We start from the raw sequence: 23,129 nt of genomic DNA on the forward strand, positions 1-23,129 counted from the left end.
TTCGGCTAGGGTATCGGTGTTTCTGGGAGATTGCGGAACGCCAAGAGGACTGCCAACACGGCGGCGCGGTGGGGGCCAATACGTTGGTCCACTACCTGTCCAGCGTCTGGATTTCTTCGAGCGGGTCCCGCCACTTCACCTGAGGGTCTTGTGAGGAGGCTATTGGGCGCGCTCAACCCATACCGGCTTCGGCGCCTAATGGAAGTGTCACCCCCTAGATAATGTCCCCCAGACTATATTTTTTTCTCTCACTTTCCTTGATGAATATACACTGAGTATATAACCTATATACCACAAAGCATATCCGCTCACCATGACTTTTTTCTTTACAGCAAGGACGACTGGCCATCCTTACCTGGGATCCCGGAGGGCATGGACTGAGGCAAGACACACATCAGACCGGGAGGCAGAAGAGCACCGGAGAGATGGCTGACACCATACACTCTTAGTACTGTAATTTATTGTAAAAGTCCCTCAGACTTCCTAGGAGGTAGCGGGTTGTGACCCGCGCAAGTTTTCTTTTGTATATACTTGCAATCAATAAAAAAAAGTGTCACGGCCAGTCTGGTTTAGACCAGTGGCGCGTCGCCACACATCCTCTTAATGACGCTGACCTCAAGCCAACCCCAATTCCATCTCATATGTCATATATGTCGTTGATTCATGTGTCATAATCACGGCTGAGGACCCACCGTATGTTACATAGTATGATAATATATAACAATTTCAAACTCTGCTTTATTCTTGTAAGATAAATGTATTTAAAAGAAAACTAAACCAATGATGTCGCCGTCATTTCCATAATTTCGAAGGCCTTTAATCAACAATCAAAATAAAGAACATCGGAAAACGGCGAAAAAAACGCCAAAAGGTACTGGCTTGACAGAAATAGGTCGAACTATGTTTTATTTTTGGCAAAAAATGGCAGGGTTGACGTTGTTTTTTACTTGGTTATACCGATAAACACACTTTATTACATTAATCAGGGCTAAAGATAAGTATTACTAACTGTTGTCCAGGATAATCAAACTGACTGACATAAAAACTACCAGAAACAGCCATTCTTTTGGCGATACTTGTAGAATATGGCGTATTGTTTACATAGTAAAGGAAAATCATCTAATTTACTATTTCTACTATATAGTATAGTAACGGAAATAAGGGGACCATAAATATAAATTACACGTTGAGAATAATTACACAAAAGTCTATTCTATGAAGTTAGATAATCTGTGCGGATTTGTGATGACAGTTGTTTTGAGGAATTCGCGCCAAGTTCTGGATGACGAATTCTCAGTTACTGTAGGCAATTTAATTCGTAAAGTGGGTGGTAACCGAAGGTAAGACTTAGAAATATAGATAGATAGACTTTATTTGGCAATGAATCAATGTACATGAAGTGCAAATAATGACAAGAACACATAGTTCGGAAAAATAAATGCAAATTGCCGATGATAACACAAAAGCATGTACACTTATTTCCATTGTCACAATTAAGTTAACAATAACAATCTGATGAGGACCACAATGATTGTGGTCCTCATCAGATTGTTATTCTACAGTAAGTCACACTGACAACATACGTAGGGGGTTAAGGGGACCAGAGACAATCATGAGAGTAATACCAGTCAGAACACATATGACACATAAACATTGTTATAGTTTTGCTAATATTACTAAAATCAAAAAATGTTTGTACACATGACATAGGAATATTGAGACCAAAAATTTGAGCACCATCACAAAAAGGAACATTCCAGCAAAGGAACAACAAAATAATATTAAACTGTGACAAAACAGTATGAGTACTATATCAGAGTAGTACCATTAATGATATATTGCATTATAATTATTCTACAGGCACAGCTGTATCAACATGTATGAGTGAGTACTATATCAGTAGTACCATTAATTATATACTACAATATTCTACATCTGTAACAACATGTAGTTATAGTGAATGCTACACTGCAGCTAGGGTCACCTATTAATTAAATCTAACATTTAACCTGAATATTGGGACGGAGTGGGCAATTAGTATGAGCACTAGGGAGTAGTACATTATAACCTGAAGCACCAGAGGTAGGGTACAGGGGACCAGTACTTGAATGAGTAAAACAACAAGGAGAACGAGGAAAAAGGTCAGATCATAACTGTTCTCGGACCCTACCTGAGACATATACCATATTATGACCAGCAAAACAAAGGTGGACACCAATTTATAAACCTCAATCATTGTTATACTTTATAATACTAAACTAAACTTCTGAAGAAGAAAAAAGGGGGAGGTCAGAACAGTTATGAGTGAACGCAGATTTGGATGGTATTACTCATGGAATCAGGTATCCCTCACTAAGCTAGTAGTACACAAAATCAAGGCTGTCCTCTGTCCATAGCTGAGACAAATAGTAACCCTTATTTCTTGAAGGTAACCTTGCTATTTGACTTCTTAAGGGGGTACGCGACACCTGGAGGTCATTTTCTAAACTATTTAGAGTAAAGAGCTGAAACTTCTCAGGTAAATAGGTATCCATGTTGCCTACATTTTAGGTGAAACAGAATTATGTATGTACATATGTACACATGTACGTATACCAGTAGCAACATTTAAAAGTGCACAGCACCATAATACGTGGACCAATTTGTTTTATATTTTGGCTATGATTAGTCAGTAGGCACACCTAGGGCCGGTCATTGAGTAATTGAACAATTTCATTTATCCTTTTGCATACAGGCATTTCAATTTTAATGTCCGGCAAAAATTGTGAAAAATAATTTTTTTGGTCTTGTTTCCATTATTACTCCGAACTCTTTCATCCTATTCAAAATCTTTGAACGATCGGCCCTAGCAGTTACTAAAAGTAATATTCCCTGTAAGTTTCATCTAAATCTGATGTATTTTAGATTTTTTATGATTAAAAAAAAGTAAAAAAAAATATCGAATGGAGATATGGCAACTTGAAATATAAATATATCTGTACCTTGCTTATAGTTTCACCAATTTGACTCATTTTTTCATGGCTTAATTCTTATTATATAATGAGTAAGTACAGTAAAAATCATCAACATATTTTAATTATAAGTACTTTAAATGCTGAAAAACTAAAGTATAAGTATATCACAGTAGTGACGACGCACAGACGACACCATCATATAATATGCTTTTTTGCACCTTTGGCAGTTTCTTCATATGAAACCTCACTGCTGGGGGTCTTCAGGGTATCTAAATAATTGGAAAGAGGTTTATTTTCCAGCAGTGGGCGCCTTCTCTTTCCTCATCAGATTCCCCTCACCAATCTATGTTGGTTGGGCACCCCCTCTAGCATCATATGATGTCCCTTCTTCTCTCTTCTTTCTCTCTTCTTCCTGTATAGCCTTGATCTTTTTCCTCTTGCTTTCTTCTTTGGATTTAATCTTCCTCTTTGAATTGTTTAGTCTAATGTTGTCCTTTACCTCTGTCACTGTCACAGAGGTGCAGGTGAGGGCGGTGGTGGAGTGAGAGGTGGTGAGGTCTTGGCTAGTTGTCTTTGACTGCTTGCCATCTTTAACTGCTGTTTTTTGTCATTGTGGATGTTCTTTTGTTCTTTTTGTTACCCATGATGACTGTACTAAAGAGTAATATGTACTAGCTAAAGTAATAGATTGCAATGAGAGCTCATGAGACATGCGCACTTTTCCTTTCAGAGCTAGCCGGTAACTGACGCTTAGCTTCGCTCAAAGTTGGCAAAACTTCTCCCTCCACCTTCCTCCCTTCCCCTCCACCATCGTACTGGCCATTGAAGCACTGGGCGAGCATAAATTCAATCAAATTTCAACGTTATTCGATGCGCCTGAAGGTCCTAAATGGCACGCCTCTCTCTAGTGTGGGTTGCTCCTTTAACTCTGTCCCTTTAAACCTCACCCAAGACCTTTAAATTGCGCGCGGCTGGAAAATTATTTGTCGGGATTTATTTCTAAATGGTATACGAACATTTTGAACACAGTTTTGAAAAATGCCATATCTTGACCAAATTCACCCCCCCAGGTGTCGCGTACCCCCTTAATGGACACAGGTAGTGAGTTCCATAGTTGAGCACCTGTGAAGTGAAAACTGTTTTTGGTGAAGGGACCTGCATGAGGTACAATAAGAGACTCTTGACTGTTCTGGGTTCGGTTCTCAGCCGATAATGTAAAATTACAGCTCGCATATGAAGGAGCAGAATTATGAACGACATTGTAAACCTGGTTTAGTTTCAGCTGCTGGACACGATATTTTACAGGTAACAATCCTACTCTGCTAAATTCTTCAATACCAATATGACTACGTTGAGGTAAATTTAGTATGAATCTAATTATCTTTTGTGTAACCTGTAGCCGGGACTGTTTTTTTCTGCTCAAACTACTGTACCAAGAGCTACAAGCATAATCAAAGTGATGTTGTAACAAGGCTGAGACCAGAAGCTTCTTTGTTTCCAGATCAAAATTTCTGGCTTTTCTGTACAAAAATTTGACTCTATGTGAACACTTGGATACAATCTTATCTGTCATGGCATTCCCTGAGAGGGACTGATCTAAGGGTATTCCAAGATAGGTTACCTCTTGTTTTGACTCTTAAGACATTAACCCCACATCTGACCTGTACATCGCTGTGTTTCCTGAGGTTGGGTTTTGATGCGAAGACAATAGTTTCCGTTTTACCAGAGGTGTAAAGACAGCCTATTATCTGTGAGCCACTCCTGGACCGATGACAGTTCGACACTCAGTTTCTCCTCTACTTCAACTGGGTCCCTACCTGAGACAATTAGAGCGGAGTCGTCTGCAAATAGCAGTAACTTACAGTTCACAGCACCTGGCATGTCATTAATATAGACCAGGAACAGTAGCGGTCCTAGAATAGAACCTTGTGGCACACCACAAGTTATCTCTGTCATCTGAGCAGGCTTCATTTACCTGTACTAGTTTGCGACCTGTAAGGTAGGACGTGAACCAGCCAATATTCGCCACTCCTAATGCCTGAATTTTTTTTTAATAAAATATCATGGTCCACTGTATCAAATGCCTTTGGTAGATCCAACAAGACTAAACCCGTGTAATTACCTCTGTCACATTCCTGTTTTATCAGATCGTAAAGGTATATTAAGCTGGTGTCTGTTGAGTAATTCGTTCTAAAACCAGATTGCATACCGTATAGTAGATTACGTTCTCTGAGGTAGGTATCTAACTGATTGTATACGATACATTCCAACACCTTGGAAATAATACCTAGAATTGAAACAGGCCTGTAGTTACCTGCCTCAGTTTTTGCATTTTTCTTATAAAGAGGTGTTACCCAAGCCCTTTTCATGTCACTTGGGATAAATCCTGAACCAATAGACAAATTTATTATGTGGGTTATTGGGGGAGTAATAATTGTGGCTCCATCCTTAACAAACCTCGCAGGAATGTTGTCTAACCCTGTAGCCTTATTGGCACTTACGCTAGCCAGTAATTTAAACACTTCTTTTTGAGTGGTCTTATGTAGTTTGAAACACTTTGTGGACTTGTCTTTATAGTACTCCTGAACATACCCGAGCCCAAACTTCCCAGAACCCGTTGGGAGGGATTTAACTAGTTTTGTGGCTATGGTTGTGAAAAAGGTGTTGAAGTGGTTGGCTATGGTGTTCCTATCAGAGTTAACCTCGCCGTTTATCATGAGTTCTATCCTGTCTACTTTGTTACTAGGCTTTGTGTGAACTTCTAGAGTCTTTAGTGTTTGCCAAAGCTTCCTTGGATCGTGTTTGTTCTGGTGCACCACCTTAGTACAATAATCAGCTTTGGCTTTTTTCCTTCCAATATTTCACCTGATTCCTATAGTACAGAAAGCCATTATAGTCCTCCTGATTTCCACTTTTCCTAAATCTGGCAATAAATCTGTTTCTATCTCTAATTAAACCCAGTACTTTGTTAGTCATCCATGGCTCCGTCCTATGTTTTATTCGTATCTCTTTGAGAGGCGCTACTCTGTCTATAATAGTAAGAAATGTGTACTTAAGATTAGACCAAGCCTTATAAACATCTGTACAATTTAGAACTGGCGACCAGTCTGTCCTACCCAGTTCATCTGCAAAATGTTCTCGTGAGTAATGCTTCATGGAACGAAGCTTCACTGTGTTGTGCTTGTTGAAAATCGTCTTCCTAGCTTTCCTAGTACAATATATGAGCTTGTGGTCACTAAGACCATAATCACAAGCACCAGCCTGCGTTATCTTGTTACGATTGGAGACCAGGATAAGATCTATGATGGACCTGGATGTGTCTGTTATTCTAGTAGGCTCGTTGATCAGTTGTGTCAGGCCATGAGATATTAGCAAGTCTCTCATTGCCTTAATAAGGTTGTTATTTGTACTTGCCAGATTCGTATTAAAATCACCTAGGATAATAATTTCTTAGTCATGCATATTGACCCGATTGAAACAGGTAGATTCTAATGCGTTATAGAAGGACATCTGTTTCGGTGGTCTGTAACAGACCCCGCATAAGATGGGATGCGATTTAGGTAACAATATTTCTACCCACACAGCTTCGAGCCCATCATTACTCATAAGGTCTGTACGGGGGTTGAATGCTAAATCGTTGTTTATGAATGTACATACCCCTCCTCCGGTCCTCTTTCTATCATTACGCACAACGCTATAACCCGGGATCGCAATTTCCGAGTCGGAGATGGTACTGTCTAGCCAAGTTTCAGTGACACCGATGACTGCTGCCCTGGTCCACCGCGCAAGTAGACGGAACTCGTCTATCTTAGGTAGAAGGCTTCTGGCATTCAAGTGCAAGAAGTGGAGGCCCTGCTTGTTGAAGCCGTTGAAATCGCCCCCGGGTGTTGACTGGGGCGAGGCACAGTGATTGGGGTTAACAGGTGAAGGGTCAACCTCACCATCGGACAAGGGGGCTCCTGGTAGTTCATTGAGTGTACACCCATTGCAAGTGAAGTGGAGAATGTCCTCATTCACCAAGGCTGCATTGTAGGTTTCGAGAGAAATTCCACAACACTTGATGCGAGTCCATTCCCCACATGATTTGCAGCTGATGGCTCTGCTATTGCGACGGACTCCTTTTAGACAGCTTACACATGGGTGTTTTGGGACTCTCGTTGCAGCTGGGCCAGGACAGGGATGTATATCACCACAGAGAAGGAGGGCGTAGGACACCAGAAGCTTGGAAGTGTTGATTTTTCTCTTCGGTGTTATATGAGAACTTCCCTTATGTTTAGCTAATCGAATCCGACGCCACTTTCTGACTTCTGTTGTTGAGGTAGGCGGGGGAAGGAACTGACACAGAGTATGGTGGTTAAAAGAGATCCTAGAGCTTCTGTCTCTCACCCCAATGTTAGAGAGGAGCGGAGGGTAACCAGGAATGCCCACTGCAACGTATGAAGGTTGACCACTTGCAGCTACGTTAATGAGCAAGACCACTCCCAGCATGGCTAAAAGCATACCGGTCATCCCTGGCGCCATGTCGTAAATTTTCACGTGTATACACTATTCACGGCACCGATTACAAACTCATTAACTGGAGACACTTAAACACGTGTACTCGCAACAACACTTCGGCCCCACTCAGGGATCATTTAAGATTTCTTCTCTATGCCAGATTTAACCTTTCTGCCTTTACCACGATGAGCATTTAAGTCAGGATGGTTAAAAGTTCGGGAATTAAATCGGAAGGATAAGAAAGAGAAGGAAATAAGATCGGAAAGAGAAGAAAGAGAAGGATACGAAGGAGAGAGGAGGAGACTAGGCGAGGGGAGAGCAGGGAGGAGAAGGAGGTCTAGTCGTCCAAAGCCGTTTACTCGGCGTGCGAGGTGTGATTGGGGGGAGGGGGAAGGAGGGGTAGGTGATTTATGACCCCTCAAACATGGCCACACTGGCACCCTTGTTCAACTTATAAACAAGCTCGGCCTCGGGCGTTTCAGTTCTTCCTTTCAAATTTAAAATTTGTTTTCCTAATTGTGGCTGCTACTGGCTCAGCTAGTCACTGCATCTGTGAACCATGCTTAGATTAATTATCCATTCACGAGTCACTTAGAAACCTATCCCCTCCTTTGGCACTCCCCCCGCGTGATAAAATCCCCAAAAACACGGGAGCCACGCACACCCACGTCCGCACACACTGACCTCCTACTTTGTTAACGGTGTGTAAATACTTCACAGTTATCACAAGTAAGGTTTGGTAACTAAGAAATGATAATGTACAATGACTGTTAGTGTTGTAGTACTTAGGGCTTTTAATGGGAAAGACTAAATCGAGATTTTTCCTAAGTTAAGGCTAAGAGACACTCAGACAGTAAGGTGGTTGAAAATTAATTCTTGTCACTTGTGACTGGCCATCTCAATAAACTAAAGTATGTATAGTTCTATTAGTAAATTCAGATTAGAATGTTCGAGATTATTACTATAAGCAATAATGGTAGAAAGGATATCATAGGGAAAAATTGCCCATATGAAATGAATATAGTGTTTTTTTTTTTTTTCTATCTAACCACATCATTTTAGCCACCTGTCTCGCATCATAAAGTAAGAAAAAAAATTGTCATTCCAATAGATTTCACCAAGGCCTTTGACTGTGAGAAGGGAAACCCTAATTAAAGCACTACAAAATTCAAACGTCCACCCAGACATCATATCTACAATAGCAACATATATAATATACCAATGAAATTATACCAATTAATGATAAATAATGATGCAACATGCAAAACACAAATCAACAATGGCTTTAGACAAGGATGCAATGGCTCTACCACACTTTTCCAATTGATACCATATCAGATCAACTACTTAGACCTCCATCTAGTAGGCTTCAAAAACCACATCACACAAATTACTTCAATCTTCTTTGCTGATGAAGGACTCCTACTAACAAATTCAGTTGAAGAAGCGGCACAAGCACAAACATTACTAACTGAGATTAGAGAAGAATGTGGTGATATACTGTGTTGAGAAAGGATAGATATACGAAATTCACCAGGGTGAGGAGTAACAATCTTGATAAAGAAACCACTCATTGTAGATGATCCAACAATAACCAGTCTTGTAGAACAGTGCACGAGAGGCAATCTCAAATCTGGTGTGAAAAGAATGGGGGGAGGAAAGAACTTAATAATAAGTAATATTTATAGACCTCTTCCTCCCCTGCCAATAACAATGATCTCATCTGTGATATGCTTAGATTAAGTGTATCAAAGATATGCAGTTACTGGTATGTGGTGACTTTAATCATCATGGAAATATATGGGAGGAAAGCAGGGTGGTGGATGGTTCTTAAGATTATGGTCAAGCAAGTAACTTCCTAGAGGCAGTAAGTGACAATTTTTGGACACAGAACATATAGGAGTGGACACACCTGAGAGAGTTGGATAAACCATCAAGACTCAATATAATATTTAGTAGGACAGATTGTGAAGTGGACGATATACAGTATTTGCCCCACTTGGGAAGAGTAAACATACTGTCATATTTCAGTTACTGAGAGAACACATGCCTTGGGGATGACGAGACCCACCAAAAGACTTAATTACCACAAGGCGGACAAAAACAGAATGAGAACACTGTCTTCTAAAATGAATTGGTTATTGGGAGGAACTACTTTAGAACAAAACAAAAAGTGGAAAGTGGGACATGTTTTTGGAAATCTACAGGGAAGTTGTGAACAAATGTGTACCACTCTACAAGAACAGAAGAGGAGACACCAAACCCAAGTGGATGAACCAACAATTGACAAAAATGATTAAAAAGGAACAGGATGCTTGGAAGAAATACAGGGAGAGGAAGACCACGGCACATTGGGAGCTGTACAGTGCTGCGAGGAACCTTGTGACAAAAGAAGTGAGAAGGGCAAAGTATGACTTTGAGAAGAAAGTGTCCTTGGACTCCTGTAATAATGTTAAACACTTCTGGGCACACATTCTAGGACTAGTGCTAAGGAGAAAATCAATAACAACCACCAATGGGGAGATAATGGACAATGACCTGGAGATAGCACAGATAATGAACAGGGCATTCATTCAATCAAGTTTTTGCAAGAGAAGATAGCCTACCACCACCAGCTCCAGAACTCATCTTCCAGGGCCCCATGGTTATCAGTGTTATAGTAACTAGAGAGGATTTGGAGAGCAGACTACATGGATTCAAGGAGGACAAGTGACAGGGGCCTAACAATATATCACCTATTGTCCTCAGGGCATGTTCAGATATACTGTACTTTGGAAACCTATTTCAGCCCTCCATAGACACTGATCTGGTCCCCAGTGATTGGAGACTGGCAAACATCTCTCCCATATACAAGAAGGGAAGTGGAGTTGACCCACTGAATTACCATCCAGTACAACAGACAAGTATTATGGTAAAGCTGTTGTAGAGTATCATTCAGGAAGTAATTGTTAAACTCCTGTCCGATAATAACTTGATCACAGATGCACAGCATGGGTTCAGGGAAAAGAGGAGCTGTGTCACCAACATGCTGTGCTAATTGGATGATCTTATTAATGCTGTTGACAGTGGGCAGAGTGTTGATGTTAATTATTTAGATTGTGAGAAAGTTTGACAGAATACCACATGGAAAATTATCAAATTACAAGCAACAGGAGTTGAAAGTACAGTAAACCCTCACACTAACGGATGGTATAGGGATGGGTCTATCATTATATCTGAGAATCCGTTATATCCAATGGAAATAACGAACAGATCAGTTATATCCCGAAGTTTGTCCGGTATTAGAAATTAGTAGGATTAGAAATTACAGTAAACCTTCGAAATAATAGACAATATGGGGGCGGGTCTGTCGTTGTATCCGAAGATCCATTATAACTGAGGATCCCTTGCTACAATGGATGAAAATCGGTTGTAGTGAGGGTTTGTCAGGTCAGATTTTTTATCCATTATATTCGATATTTGGTATATCAAGATCCATTATATTGAGGGTTTACTGTAGATTGCTCCATTGGATTAAGGGTTTCCAGTCAGGGAGAAGGCATCAAAAATCAATCTGAGGATGGTTACCAGTCATGAGCGCTGTCTCCCAAGGTAGTGTGTTGGGGCCTTGTCTCTTCCTGGTGTATATCATCTGGAGTCCTCAGTAAACCTAATTTCAGATGATGTGAAAATCTACACTACTATTTCATTGGAAGAGGATGTCAAGGCACTGTGGAGGAATATAGAGCACCTGGATATATGGAGTGAAAAATGGCTGCTAACATTTAATACAGACAAATGCAAATCGGTGCATATTGGCCACAGGAATCAGCAGGCGGACTACTGACTTAGGGGTTCAGTACTAAACAAATCAACACAAGAGAAGGACCTAGGAATAGTGATCTTGAGTGACCTCAAGTTGTCTGCTCGTGTAGCAATGGTTGCTGGCAAGGCAAACAGGCCTTGGCATCATAAAGAGAAACTTCACCATCCTCAATAGAGAAATCCTGGCACCACTCTTCACTTTCTTTGGTCAGGCCAGTTGTTGATTATGGGGTACAAGCATGGTCTCCATACCTGGTGAAAGATATTCAGACCCTAGAGAGAGTGCAGAGGAGGGCCACCAAATTGGTACCAGAAATATCCAAACTGGAATATGAAGATAGGTGCCAGTGATTGGGGATCTAGACCCTACAGGATAGGAGGACAAGCTTACCTATTTCAATTACATGGGAGGTTAAGAGGCTTCTTATAGTGCTCCCATCTCAACTCCAATCATACATACATACATACATACATATACCAAGGCTTTTTCCCCCCTCCAAGGGAGGTAGCCAAAAAGGGAAAGGCATAAAAATCACTCCCACACATTTCATCCCTAAATACACTCCACACCCCTCCCACCCTCCCTCTCATCTGAGCACCTCCTGGATGACGGGTCATCCCTGCACCCTGCCCACCGCCCTGGGTCAGAAGCAGTGTCGCAAGACACAGCACATCCACAGCAAGGCTGCTTCATTTAAATAGTTTCCAATTTCTATTTCTGCATTTTTATCATCAATGTCTCCTTTCATTCACTTACTTTCCTCTTGATGAAGAATTTCTTCTTAAAAACACTGATCCAATTTGTCCTTAAAGGCTCCTATGGTAGGGGCTGTAACTACCTCCACTGGAAGACCATTCGAATCATTGACCACTCCTACACTAAATGAATTAGCCCTCACCATAGTTCTCCAGTGGCCTCATTTCTTGAGCTTAACTGTGTTGGACCTGGCACTATTTTCCTTATACTCAAAGAAGACGTTATAGTCCACATTCTCCGTCCCATGCAGGATTTTATAAGTTTCAATTAAATCACCTCTATGTCTTCGTTTTTCTAACGTTAGTCCCAGTATCTGGCATCTCTCTTTGTAGTCAAGGTCCCTTAGCTCTGGTACCAGTTTGGTCATCCTTCTTTGTACTTTTTCTAATTCTTGAATATCCTTTTTGAAGTATGGTGAGCTCTGAACAGCATGCTCTAAATGTGGTCTCACCAAAGCACAGTAGAGTGACTTGCATACGTCTGCATCCATGGATGGAAAATTTCTTCTTATCAAGCCTACCATCTTATTTGCCTTCTTAGCTACCACTGCAACATGTTGTGCTGGCTTTAGGTACGACGACAGACGACACCAATACTCCCAAATCTTTCTCCAGCTCTGATGTATTTAATTCATTGCCATTCAAATCATGATTAACTCTTGGATTCCTGTGACCCATATGCATTGTTGAACATTTCTCTGTGTTAAACTGCAACAACCATTTAGCACTCCAATTCTGCAGTCTCAACAGGTCCCTTCGCATAGCTTGTATGTCTTCATCTGAACGTATTTCTTTAAAAATCTTTGCATCATCTGCAAATAGCAGTGATGTACATTTCAAATCCTTGACCACATCATTCACATACATGAGAAATAACACTGGTCCCAACACAGAACCCTGAGGTACACCTGATGTCACTGGCAGTTCTTGCGATAATGTTCCTCTGATTTCAACTTTCTGCACTCTGTCCATAAGAAAACCCCTTATCCATCTCCACAAATTTCCTCTAATACCGTATGCTTCCAACTTTGTCAATAAACGTACATGGGGCACAGTATCAAATGCCTTCTTGCAGTCCAAATAAACAACATCCACTGGCACTTGTTGATCTAAGGCAGATGATAGATATTCAATGTAAGTTAAAAGATTCGTTAACGTACTTCTTCCTTGATGGAAACCATGTTGACTGTCACTAATGAGGTTATTGTTTTCTAGGTGCAAGACAATGACATTCCTAATCAGTGTTTCACATATCTTGCACAATACACATGTCAGAGACACTGGTCTATAATTTAATGGTTGTAGTTTATCACCCTTTTTAAAGATTGGACACACTTTTGCTACTCTCCATAAATCAGGGACCACACCAGTTCTCAATGACTCCTTTATTATCAATGTAATTGGTAGAGCTAATTCTTTGCTACATTTAATACAGTAATTTAAGTTGCTCCATGGCATTGACTACACCCCCTTCACCAAGTTCTTCACCCTCAACACAATTTAGGGGTCACTCACTTAAGTTGTTTAAATGTACACACTGGAGAGCAAATTTGAAAGATAACTGGTTTGCCACAAGAGTGGTAAACTTTTGGAATGCACTCCCAGAGAGTGTAGTGATTGCGCCCTCATTAGCCTCTTTGAAAATTCGTTATGACAGAGACATAAGACTGATCCAATTACAAGCTAACAAGTCCTAGAGGTGGGGATCATGACAATAAGCTTGCTTCTTATCTCACTTTCTTGATTAGGTAAGCAGTATCCTAACCTACAACCTAGCAGAGCCTCCAAAAGAAATTAGTGAAATAAAAGTCATGGGGTCCATAACATAGGAATAAAAATAACGAGGAAATGCCTCAAAGAATACATAAATAACATCAGCAAAGCAAACTCGATTGCTAATCAGCCTTAATAATGACAAGAAGGTGCAACAGGATTACCATTGGCAAAGTGTTATGGAAAAATGTTGCCATCCCTAGTTTACTCCACTCAACTGAAGTGATCTTCTTCACAGAAAGTGAACTCAACAGGCTGCAGACAATAGAAAACAAGGCATACAAAATAATATTCAGAGCACCACACTACACACCAGCAACAGCCCTGAGAGCAGAGATCAGATCTTTCTCAGCATATATTAGAGATGTGCAAAACAAGCTCTCATACACCAGACACATCATTAGAAATGGGGGTAACAAGCTAGTCAAGCTCAATTTTCAAGGCCTATATGAAGGACAAGGAAATTACTGGGCCAAGCAACTACGATTGTACTTGCAAAAGCTAAACTTATACCTAGAGGGTCTCAAAATGATAAAAAACCTCAAAGCCAGGATAAACAGTATTGACACACATATGGAAAGCTGAACTGGTAAGTAAACCCTCCTTATCACAATACAGGCGGTGGAAGAAAGAAATAAAAACAGAAGAAATATATGAAAATAACCTAGACTCTACCATTCTAGTCTGTGCCTGGACAAACACACTGAAACTAAATTGGAGAAACACACACAAACCATGACTCAAACTACCCCCTATGCGGGTGGTGTGAAGAAAACCAGAGCATTTCTTACTAGAGTGCAATGAGCTATTATAGATCAAAGCCTGAAACAAACCGTCCCAACAACCCTACCCGGAAAACAAGGACAAGATCCTTAAGAAACTATTACTATTTGATGCTAAAGCAGAAAACCTGGAAGCAAACCAACAAATAATATATACATACATATACCAAGGCTTTTTTCCCCCTTACAAGGGAGGTAGCCAAAAAGGAAAAGGCATAAAATCATTCCAACCCATTCCATCCCTATCACACTCCACACCCCTCCACCCTCCCTCTTATCTTAGCACCTGGATGACGGGTCATCCCTGCACCTTGTCTACTGCCCTGGGTCAGAAGCAGTGTCGCAAGACACGGCACATCCACAGCAAGGCTGCTTCATTAAATCGGTGACCCCCCCTCTCTGTCCCCCCCTGCATAAAAGGAGAAAATGGGGAGAAATCCCTTTGGGCTGCATCAAATTTTGCTCACACATACTACCTCACCTCCCATCCCCCCGGCCACTCCACCTCATGCATCACAACATCATCCATATACAACCATTCTCCATTCACCCCTGTCTTCTGTCCTCTCCCGTCCTTCCTCAACAGATATTCCCCTCTTCCCCAAAGCCCCCTTCACCCCATCCATCCATCTCATCCTAGGACATCCCCTCATGTTCACTCCCTCCACATCTGCCTTCCATACCTCTTTTACAAATAATATATAACATCTGGAAATGCTGAGCAACCAAAGTCTGAAATTGAACAAAGTGATACCCAAAACAGATTAGGGGTGCTGAAGCCAAGGCCCAGTACCACCACCACACCACCACCAGTGTCTGTCATCACTTTGCAGAATATTAACTGGTTTTAAGGATGGATTTTATTTTATTTTATTTATTTTTTGATTTATTTATATATATTTTTTAGCTACATGGTACAGCATTAGAATATTAATTATTAATTTTGTAAATTATAATACATCAGTGTAATAAGTATTTTTCTTAATGGAAATTAATATCAGAAAATGTTGCTAAAACCTATACTGAAATAAACGAAGTCGCTTCGACCCCTATAGATGCCATCTTTGTTTTGATAGATTCAGAGGTTGGAGATGATGATGACTTCTAGAATTATAGGTGCCAGATTACTCAGTGCAAGTTATGTTAGGTTAGATTAAAAGAACTTTTTGTATTTTCATTTCTTGGGCCTCCACCTCTACCAAAACAAAAATGACGTCTCAAGCAACTGAAACAGCTGCGTTTGTTTGTTTATAGCTTTTAGCAACCTTTTCTATTATTAATTTCCAACAAGAATAATGTATACTACATTGGTGTATCATAATTTACAAAATTATTTAATTTTCTGTTGCTATATCATGTAGGTGTGCTCTTCTAAAAATTTACCATTTTTTATCTGTGGGGTAGGGACCTAATAGCTGCTGGTTATATAGGAAGAATCGAATGGCCCACCATGAGAAACTGGTGTTATCTTATTTTAACATTTAGTTTATCAAAGGCACTCACATTTCACATGGTGAAAGAGTTCATGATTGGGACAGTAATCCTTTGATGTATAATGCTCCCATATTTCTGTGGTAGATTTTACCTTTGGAAGACTTCACTGATTCAGCCATTTTTTATTAGTTTTTGAAACTGTTCTATTTATCCATTATAAAGCTTGAAAAATAGTATTTACTAATACTGAATGGCAGTGTAGTTTATAAATCTTAAATGGGTTTCTGCTTGTTACTTCTCTGTCCATATAAAAGAAGTCTTCCTTAATCCTATACCCTTCATTATTAACTTCTTCCCTAGCAGAAACAGGTATACTTGTTTTCACCTAATGTTCCTTTTTCAGTCATCAACAAGAATACATACATATACCAAGGGATTTTTCCCCCTTACAAGGGAGGTAGCCAAAAAGAAAAAGGCATAAAAACCATTCCCACCCATTGCATCCCTAAATACACTCCACTCCCCTCCACCCTCTACCCTCCCTCTCATCTTGGCACCTCCTGGATGACGGGTCATCCCTGCATCTTGTCCACTGCTCTGGGCCAGAGGCAGTGTTGCAAGACACAGCACATCCACAGCAAGGCCGCTTCATTAAATTAGTGACCCCCCTCTCCGTCCCCTCGTGCAGAAAAGAAGACGGGGAGAAATCCCTTCAGGCTGCGTCAAATTTTACTCACACATACAACCTCACCCCCCACCCATTCCACTTCATGCATCACAATATCATCCATATACAACCATTCTCCATTCACCCCTATCTTCTGTCCTCTCCCATCCTTCCTCAACAGACATTCCCCTCTTCCCCAAAGCCCCTTTCACCCCATCCATCCATCTCATCCTAGGTTGCCCCCTCATGTTCACTCCCTCCACATCTGCCTTCCATACCTGTTTTAATAATCTTTCTTCACTCATTCTTTCCATGTGTCCAAACCATCCCAATAATCTTTCATCCACCCTATCTCCCAACTCCCTTACCACCCCTGTTTTCCTTCTCACCTCATTTCTCACTCTATCCAGCCTAGTAACCCCATCATACTTCTCAGACACCTCATCTCAAACACATTTAAACTCCTCTCTTCCTCTCTTATGTTCCATGTTTCTGCCCCATACAGTGCTGTTGGCACAATCACTCCTTCATACAGTCTCCTCTTAGCATCCAGTCCCAAATGTCTATTCCTCATTACACTTTTTAATCCAACAAGGCATTTACTCGCTTCTCTCAATCTACATTCTACCTCCACCCTCCACTCCACCCTTTCCTGCCACATTTGCACCCAAGTATCTAAAACTGTCCACTTCCAGTCACTCTTCCTTAGTGCTCACTTCCAGTCTGCTGCCACTTTCACCCCTTGTACATCTCATCACCTTACTTTTACCCACATTTATCTTCAACTTTCTTCTATCACACACACTCCCAAAATCTGTCACCAACTTCCTCAATCCCTCCTCTGATCCTGCTACAAGCGCAGTGTCGTCCGCAAACAACAGCTGGCTCACCTCCCACTTTTCTCCATTTTCTTTAACCATCTCCAATCCCTGACCCACCACCCCATCCATGTAAAGATTGAACAGGCAGGGCGACATAACACATCCCTGACGAAGTCCCACCTTTACCTCAAACCATTCACTCTCGCCATTTCTAATCCTAACACAAGCTCTACTACTCTTGTAAAAACTCTTGACTGCTCTTAACAGCTTTCCTCCTATCCCATATATCTGAAGTACCTCCCACAGTGTCTTCCTGTCTACCCTGTCGTAAGCCTTTTCCAGATCCATAAAAGCCCAAAAAACATCCTTACCTTTTTCCTATAGCTTTCTCAAATATCTCTTACCACAAAGATATGATCTACACAACCCCTACCTGTCCTAAACCCACACTGTTCCTCACCAATTACTCCCTCTGTTCCTCTCCTAATCCTCTCAATCAAGACCCTCCCATAAGCCTTCCCAACTACACTTAAGAAGCTAATCCCTCTGAAACTACTACACTCACACTTGTCCCCTTTTCCCTTGTAAAGTGGAACTATAGAGGCATTCCTCCAGTCCTCCAGTCCTCCAGCACTCTACCCTCTCTCCTGCAAACATTAAATAACCTCACCATCCAGTCCACCATCACTGCACCTCCTTTTTTTTTTTTTTAGACATTCTGCATGGCATCCATCCAGACCAGGTCCCTTACCTGCTCTCATCACCTTAACAACTGCCTTCACTTCATCCTTCCTTATTTCTTCTCCATTTTCCTCACTCATCATGGTCATTTACTTAGCATTTCCCACTGCAACTATCTTTCCCTCTCTATCCTCCTTCACATTTAGCAACTCTCTAAAATACTCAGCCCATCTTCCCCTTACTGCCTTCTCTTCCATTGTCATCTCTCCATCTGCACCTTTTACCTTTTCTTCTCTACTTGATTTGCCTCCACTTCCTCTCATAATTTCTTTCCAAATCATCTTTTTACTATCAAAATTTTCTGTCATACTCTTACCCTATTTCACATCTGCTCTCCTCTTTGCCTCCTTTACCTTGTCCTTTACTTCTCTTTTCTTTGTACCTCTCATATGACTCCCTCGTCCTATTTTGTAACCAATCTGTGAAAGCTCGCTTCTTCTCTTCTACAACCTTCTTTGTTTCTTCATCCCACCACTCTCTACCTTTCCTTCTATTTCCTCCCATCCTTCATGTTCCACACACCATCTTTGCACACTTTGTGACTACCTCCTTGAACCATCCCCATTCCTCCTCCACTCCTAGCTCTACTTTATCCTTCACTCCCTCCCACTCCTCCCTCAGCTTCTTGTACTCCTTCTCCTTTTCATTTAAAGAGTTCACTCTAAGCACCTCCCTACCTTTTGTCCTTTTCCTCTTTCTCCATCTATCCACCACTCACAACTTACCTTCCACCAAAAAATGATCTGATATTCCCCCACTCTCTCCCCTTAGCACATGTACATCCTTAACTCTTCCTATTATACTCCTATCTACCACTACATAGTCCATTAACGCTCTACCACCCTTCCATCCACCACCCTCTCCCATGTGTACTTATGCTTGACTTTCTTCCAAAATACTGTATTTGCTATCATCAGCTCTCTTTCTAGACACATCTCCACCATCAAGTCTCCACTATGATTCTTTCCTGGAACTCCACATTTCCCAACCACTCTGTCAGTTGGTTCATTTCCTACCCTAGCATTAAGGTCTCCCAATATTACTACATTTACATTCCTCCCTAATCCCTCTGTGCACTCGTTTAAATCTATCCAAAAAGCCTCCCTTTCTTCTACACTCTTCTCACTATCAGGCCCATATGCACTTACAAAAACCCACATCTCCTTTCCCAGTTTCACCTTCATCCACATTATTCTTGAGGAAACCTCCTTCCACTCCACTACATGTTTACCTATCTCTTCACTTACTAGTATAGCCACCCCTTCTCTCCCTTGCCCTCTCTTCACTCCTGATAACCTCCCAATTACACTCCCAAACTCACACTCGCCCTTCCCTTTCAACTTAGTTTCACTCAAAGCCAACACATCCATCTTTCTTCTCACAAACATACTATCTATCTCTTCCCTTTTACTCTCATCTGTACCACATCCAAGTACATTAAAAGAACCAAACCTTAGGGTACTGGTTGGAAAACTCCTAGACCCTCTTATGCCTTTACTTTTTTTTAGGAATGTTTCCAGTGGGGCTACAGGGACTAAAACTTAACCTTGAAAAACCAGCTACAGACATATTTACTCATAGATTCTGAGCCTTTTCAAGCCATTCTACATTTGAAATGAGTATTCTCGGCAAATCATACAGCTGGCAGAGGCATAAAAGGTAGCACTGGGTCAGTTCAAGGCCACTTTCTTACTAGACTTGCTATTGCAGCCACTGTGGTCAGGTGCAGTTTTCATCCACATGACCACTTGTTTTTTTATGACTTTTTCAAAGAAATTACACCCCAAATGTCTAATTCTGAGGAAGATAGTGAATATGAACCTTCCCTCAGAAGCTTGAATACTTCTGATGACAGTGCCAGTTCATCAGACAATGACTATTTCTTCACAAGTGGTGATGATGATGAGGAGGGAGGTGATGGGAGAGCTTGGATAAGCCTCGAGTTGTCAGAGGACCGCATGAATGCAGCACCATCATGTTTCCCATTCACAGGAAATCCTGGAATTATAGTTGATGAAGACCCAACAGAAATGAATCCTTTTGAAATCTTCAGTCTTCTTATCGATAACAGGATTATTGACTGTGTACTGGTGGAGACTAATTGTTTTGCTGAACAAACTGGACAAGGCGATTCTTTAACAGAGGCTGAAATTTTCATATTTTTTGCCATGAAAATGCTTGGGGGTATTGTGAAAATTGCCAGAAGAAGAAATGAAGTGGTCACAAGAGAAAACTGAAGAAACTATGGTGAAAACGTATGGTTTATAGGAAGACAAGTTAACTCGTTTTTTGCCTACAAAAGTATTTTCAAAATAAAAAGTCAATCACAAAAATGGAAATAAAATGAAATAAAAAATGTTTTTCATAATCAGCATGAAAAATACTATATAAAACCAAAATAAGAAAATTCATCTGAAAACGAAACATTTTTAACCAGAAATTGTTGGGGAAGAGGTTAAGAAAACTTAAATAGAATTTCTATTTGTTTTATAATTTCTAATGTCAACCTTGCCTTTTTCATTCTAGTCACATAAATATCCTCTTTTATACCTTCCATCATTGTCATCTCTCATCTAAAATATTTGATCAATTATCCACATCTTTTAGGTATTATAGTTTCCATGCCACTACTACTGCTACTATTACTAGTACTAGTAGTGTTATAAGCCAATGACATAGAAATAGCCCCAAACTAATAGAACATGGTCACCATTCCAGTATTTCTTTCCAAAGTGACTATTGTCAGCTGCTTTGGTGTTGTGGGTCCATGTGACTGTGGGTATCCAGTTAGTAAAATTCAAAGCAACAGTTATTATGATTATTATGATAGATTTTGTTGTTTGCAGAAGTCATTTCTTTGGAACAATTGGTTTTACAGATGGTGGTGTGGGAGGTATTAGATGCCAACAGTGATGATGAAACAAGGCAAGCTACGGATGCAGGTGCTCTCACGTCCTTGTATGAAGTGGTAAAGCTTGCCTACTTAGAACCAAAACAGGTAAGTTTGTATCATAGTTGTATTTATAGAGTTAAGTTTTATAGGGACCTCAGGCTTGTAACATTCTGTACTTTTTAACCTCTTAAATATGATAATGCCTATTGTCACGAATCTAGGCTCTGTGTTTGAGTTTATACATCGAATCGAGACTTAGGATTCGAGTAGTTCCTTCAATCCAGAATATTAGATTCAAAACGTAGCCTCGTTTTGGATATTCTTTCTCTTCGCGGGGATAAAGAAAAGCAATGGAAAAAGCAACGGGAATAGATTTTCTAGCACAGTATAAAAGTATAAATATATATATCTCTTACCAATGTTGAGCAAGAACAGAGTGCGGTGCAGGAACGGGGTGGGGGTAAGGACCACTGCTCCCCTTCTTATATACACAGACCGCACGACACCAGTGTCATAGCACAGGTGCCAACATGTACTTAATTAATTTATCCTATTTCTATTTACCCAACTCCACACTTCCACCATTTCCTTTATTCTTGTGTGGAGAGGGCTCACAAATTAATTTCTACCTGATACCTTAATTCTACAATGTAATGTGACCATAGATATGTTGGCTCTACGTCGCCGCCTGGTTTTGGCGCGCGTGCCCCTTGACCTGATATCGGCGAGGTCACCGATCTCGTACTCCTCCGCTGGTATATTCGCGTGCACTTCTTGTCCATAGAGTCCCTGCGCACAAAGGGGCTCATTGTTTCTCTTGGATCCGGGCTCCTTCGCTACAACATATTGTCATGGTCGGGGTATCGTGAACATGGCCATGACACTATGTATGTGTCATGAGCTGTGAGTGGGGTGTACAAGGATACCAGAATCAGCTTCCTTTTTGTAGTTGTAGCTTAGTGACCCCCATATTCTGTAAACAGGCTTAATCATGTGTTCTGTTATGTAATATTGAATCAGGGTGAAGGAGAACAAGTATAACAGCAGTAACTATTTTGCAATGCAATACCATGATGCATCATTGTACATCAGGCAACCTGGGTGATCATGTTTGTGTGATTCATTGTGTTCCTGGATCACATATGGGTCTCATAATTGACAGCTGCAACCCCCCCCCCCATGAAGAAAGCTTAGCATTTATGACCTAATCTATGGTAAATGCTGTGCTTTTTTTTTTATTATATTGAACTCCAACTTTCAACTGGTGACAGGAACAGCCCCACACCAGAACAAAGCAGGCAACAGTCCAAAGTTTCTTTCAAGAAAAATTTGAGATGGTCCTAGGACCATTGTGAACCAATGTCAAGGCTTCAGTTTTTCCACTTAGTAAAACTTGAGGCAGCAATTTCCAGCACTCTGACAACTCCAACACTAAATAGGCCTGGACATAGAAACAAACTGCCCCAGATGCAACCATCATACAAAAGACACTAAAATTATACTACCCCACCTTGACCACACCCAGGCAATAACAATATTTTTTCTTTGAATGACCACCAATCTAGTGGTTATTGTCAGTTACCAGGACCTATGGGTGTCCAGCAAGAAACCTGGGGTTATGAATTGATTGATTGTTGGATTTATCTTTGCTTTTATTTTCTCTTTTATGAGGGAGAGTGATTATGGTGTGTAGTGTTTTATATTTCTCTTTAACAAATAACCTCCCCAGATATTTTAGTGTGCTCACCCTCATTCCACACTCAAACACGATATGGAACCATTCATACCTCCCCTCAGATCATGTCCCCATAAAAATTACCTTAGAACTTTAACCTCTTCACTCCGGGGCACATCACACGTCTGGCAGCATTAGCTGCCCAACGTGCAATGTTGCATCATAATAAATTGCATTATAAAAAATAAAGTCAGTGCTCAATCGTTCGTTCTCTTTCACATGTGAATTTTGATAACCATAGAAAATATGATGAAGCCAGTTTAGAGAGAATG

General features: G+C 40.7%; 1 protein-coding gene across 1 annotated transcript in view; it reads left to right on the forward strand.

The window, feature by feature from the left end:
• Positions 1-1,261: 1,261 nt before the first annotated feature.
• Positions 1,262-23,129, forward strand: part of LOC143023169 (kinetochore-associated protein 1-like) — a 182,299-nt gene continuing 160,431 nt past the window's right edge. Inside the window, exons 1-2 of the mRNA XM_076181690.1 lie at positions 1,262-1,340; positions 21,108-21,227. Coding sequence (XP_076037805.1) covers positions 21,108-21,227 — 120 coding nt within the window. The 5' untranslated portion in view covers positions 1,262-1,340. The remainder of the gene's footprint in view (positions 1,341-21,107; positions 21,228-23,129) is intronic.

Source organism: Oratosquilla oratoria, unplaced genomic scaffold (assembly GCF_046742065.1).
Source record: "Oratosquilla oratoria isolate Oo_2021 unplaced genomic scaffold, ASM4674206v1 SCAFFOLD45, whole genome shotgun sequence".
Lineage (NCBI taxonomy): Eukaryota > Metazoa > Arthropoda > Malacostraca > Stomatopoda > Squillidae > Oratosquilla > Oratosquilla oratoria.